The 2355-nt window shown below is 34.1% G+C and overlaps 1 protein-coding gene across 1 annotated transcript; it reads right to left on the bottom strand.

The window, feature by feature from the left end:
* Positions 1-1553: 1553 nt before the first annotated feature.
* LOC111883920 (uncharacterized) lies at positions 1554-2355 on the bottom strand. The gene has a single exon (XM_023880250.3). The coding sequence runs from the start codon at positions 2260-2262 to the stop codon at positions 1873-1875; it is 390 nt and encodes a 129-aa protein (XP_023736018.1). The 5' UTR covers positions 2263-2355; the 3' UTR covers positions 1554-1872.

Here is a 2355-nt window from a genome sequence, read left to right as displayed (position 1 = left end):
TTACAGATTAGAAGAGGTTACCGAGGAAGGGTAAAGAGATGGCTGAGCTTGAGGGTTTAGAAGCTGTTGTGGCAGGTACATATCTGTCCGTTTCTGATGATACTTCGGTGTGGAAAGGTAGCTCTTCGGGAATGTTTTCGGTTTCTTCTCTTAGAGGTTTGATAGCGTTAAATCAAGGTGCAATTGGTAGCACGGCTGACTTTCGGTGGGTGAGTTGGGTCCCTATCAAAGTTAATTGTTTCGTTTGGAGGTTACTTTGTACCAAGATCCCGGTTGCTTATAATTTATTGCTTAGAGAAGATGTGGTTAATGAGTTGTCTTGCAAATGGTGTTGTAGTGAAATGGAGTCCATAGAGCATGTATTTTTTTAATTGCTTTTTTTTTGCGTATATTTGGATTTGGTTTGGAGCCTGGAGTGGCCGGGTTATTAATACTCCAACCTGTATTGAGGACTTGATCTCTATTTTGAAGATCCCGATGGGAAGTAAAAAAAGGAAAAAAAAAAATGGAGTTGATGCTTTTATACTCGGAGTGTGAGTTATTTGGAAAACTCGTAATGCTTTGGTGTTAAACAACAGGAGAAATTTTTCTCTCAAGGCGGCATATGAAATTTAGTTGTTATCCTTTAAATGGTTTAAGAATAGATCGATGTTTAGAAGTTTAGAAATAGCAGTTGGTCGGATTGGTCTATTTCTCCTTTTCTTGCTTGTACTTTATAATTTGTGCTAGCTAGTTGCTAGTTTTTTAATATATTTGCTTTTCAAAAAAAACATAAAAAAAAAAACAAAAAAAAACATGGATTAAACGTATAAACATATAGTTCTTAGATTGTTGTATTGAAGCGCACAAACAAATGGACCAATCTTGTAATTTTGTGTTATATTATTTTTTTGTGTTATATTATTTTGAACCGAGAAATTAAATATCCTCCTGTATTTCTTTCCGTATATCCTTCTATCTATCTTAAATGGTGACATGAGTCACACAAAACTATTCAAATATAATTATTTTCATTAAATGACACGTCTCATTTAAGATGGATAAAAAGATTATATTGGAAGAAAATATATCATTTAAGATAGATAGAAAGATATGTTAGAAAGAAAATATAAGAGGATAATTATTTTCTCTTTTGAACCAAGTAATTTTATGTAAATATTATTTTGAACCAAAAACCATATAGACAAGTAAGTGATTCATAGGCTAACAAATTTTTTTACACACAACAATTTATTTTAAAATATAAATTATCATGTATGAAATAAAATATAAATTATCATGTATGAAAAAAATTGTTATGCACACATTAGATCTTATAGATAAAGATAAACGTTGATACAATTAAAATTAAAAAGAAAGATCTAATTACTAAATGGATAAAAAACAAAGAAAAAGGCAAAACAATAATGACGTTAAAGAAACTATTAACGTATGCCTAGTGCTCTTTTGGAAGGCGATAAGCACAAGAACACACTTGCAACTTGCATCAATAATTCGTATTAAACAAATAATTAGGTCTATGTCAACAATTTAAAACTAGTTAATCTACATAATTAAATTAAACAAATATTTTATTTATATACAAATTATTACTACCATTAGTATTATACATACATCATCCCAATCTTCAAGGGTCGGTTAATCAAAGATCTCTAATATAAAAACATTAGAAAATCATATGTTATCAACATCTGCCTTTCGTTTCCAACTTCCAAGTCTACAATACTACAACTATGAAAGATTGAAAGTAACCTTTTAAAATAATAGTTACTAAATTGAAAAGAAACATCTAGAACTTTAAATCTAATTGTACAAAACTAATTGCAATTTAAAATTAATCGAAACACATACTCGCCGGAAATCGGAGATCGATCATTCATCAGAACGATCGGAGAAATCGGAAGCGAGACGTGAAGCGATGGCAGAGTGATACATCGCCTCGTGAAACGACTCCATTTCCATCGTCAACATCCGGAGCTTCCTCGCCTTTTCTTCGGTGAAGCTCCCCGGGGATATACGAGATCTGACCGGCCTCTGATCCAGATCCGAGTCCGAAGTGGCGCCTGATTTCGCCGAGAAAGTGGTGTTATTCTTCCTGCTTTTGTCGATGTTGCCGGAGTCAATGTAGTCGGGCTCGGAGGGCCAGCCGAAGAGTGGAGTCCACCAGCTTTTGCGTTGAGAGTCGGACTTCTGGTTGCCGGAGGTGGAGGCGGATGCTCGGACGATGACCGGAGGCTGAATAGGCATGAGACTTGCTGCCATTTTTGTAGAGTTTGTAGAGAGAGAAAGTACAAATGATTTTTTTTTTTCCTGTTTTGCCGATAAAGATTTTGAAGGTGATTAGTTAGTTCTCTC

This window comes from Lactuca sativa, chromosome 7, assembly GCF_002870075.4.
Source record: "Lactuca sativa cultivar Salinas chromosome 7, Lsat_Salinas_v11, whole genome shotgun sequence".
Taxonomy (NCBI): domain Eukaryota; kingdom Viridiplantae; phylum Streptophyta; class Magnoliopsida; order Asterales; family Asteraceae; genus Lactuca; species Lactuca sativa.
Note: the sequence above shows the minus strand (reverse complement) of the source record. Positions and strands in the feature narration are given on the sequence as shown.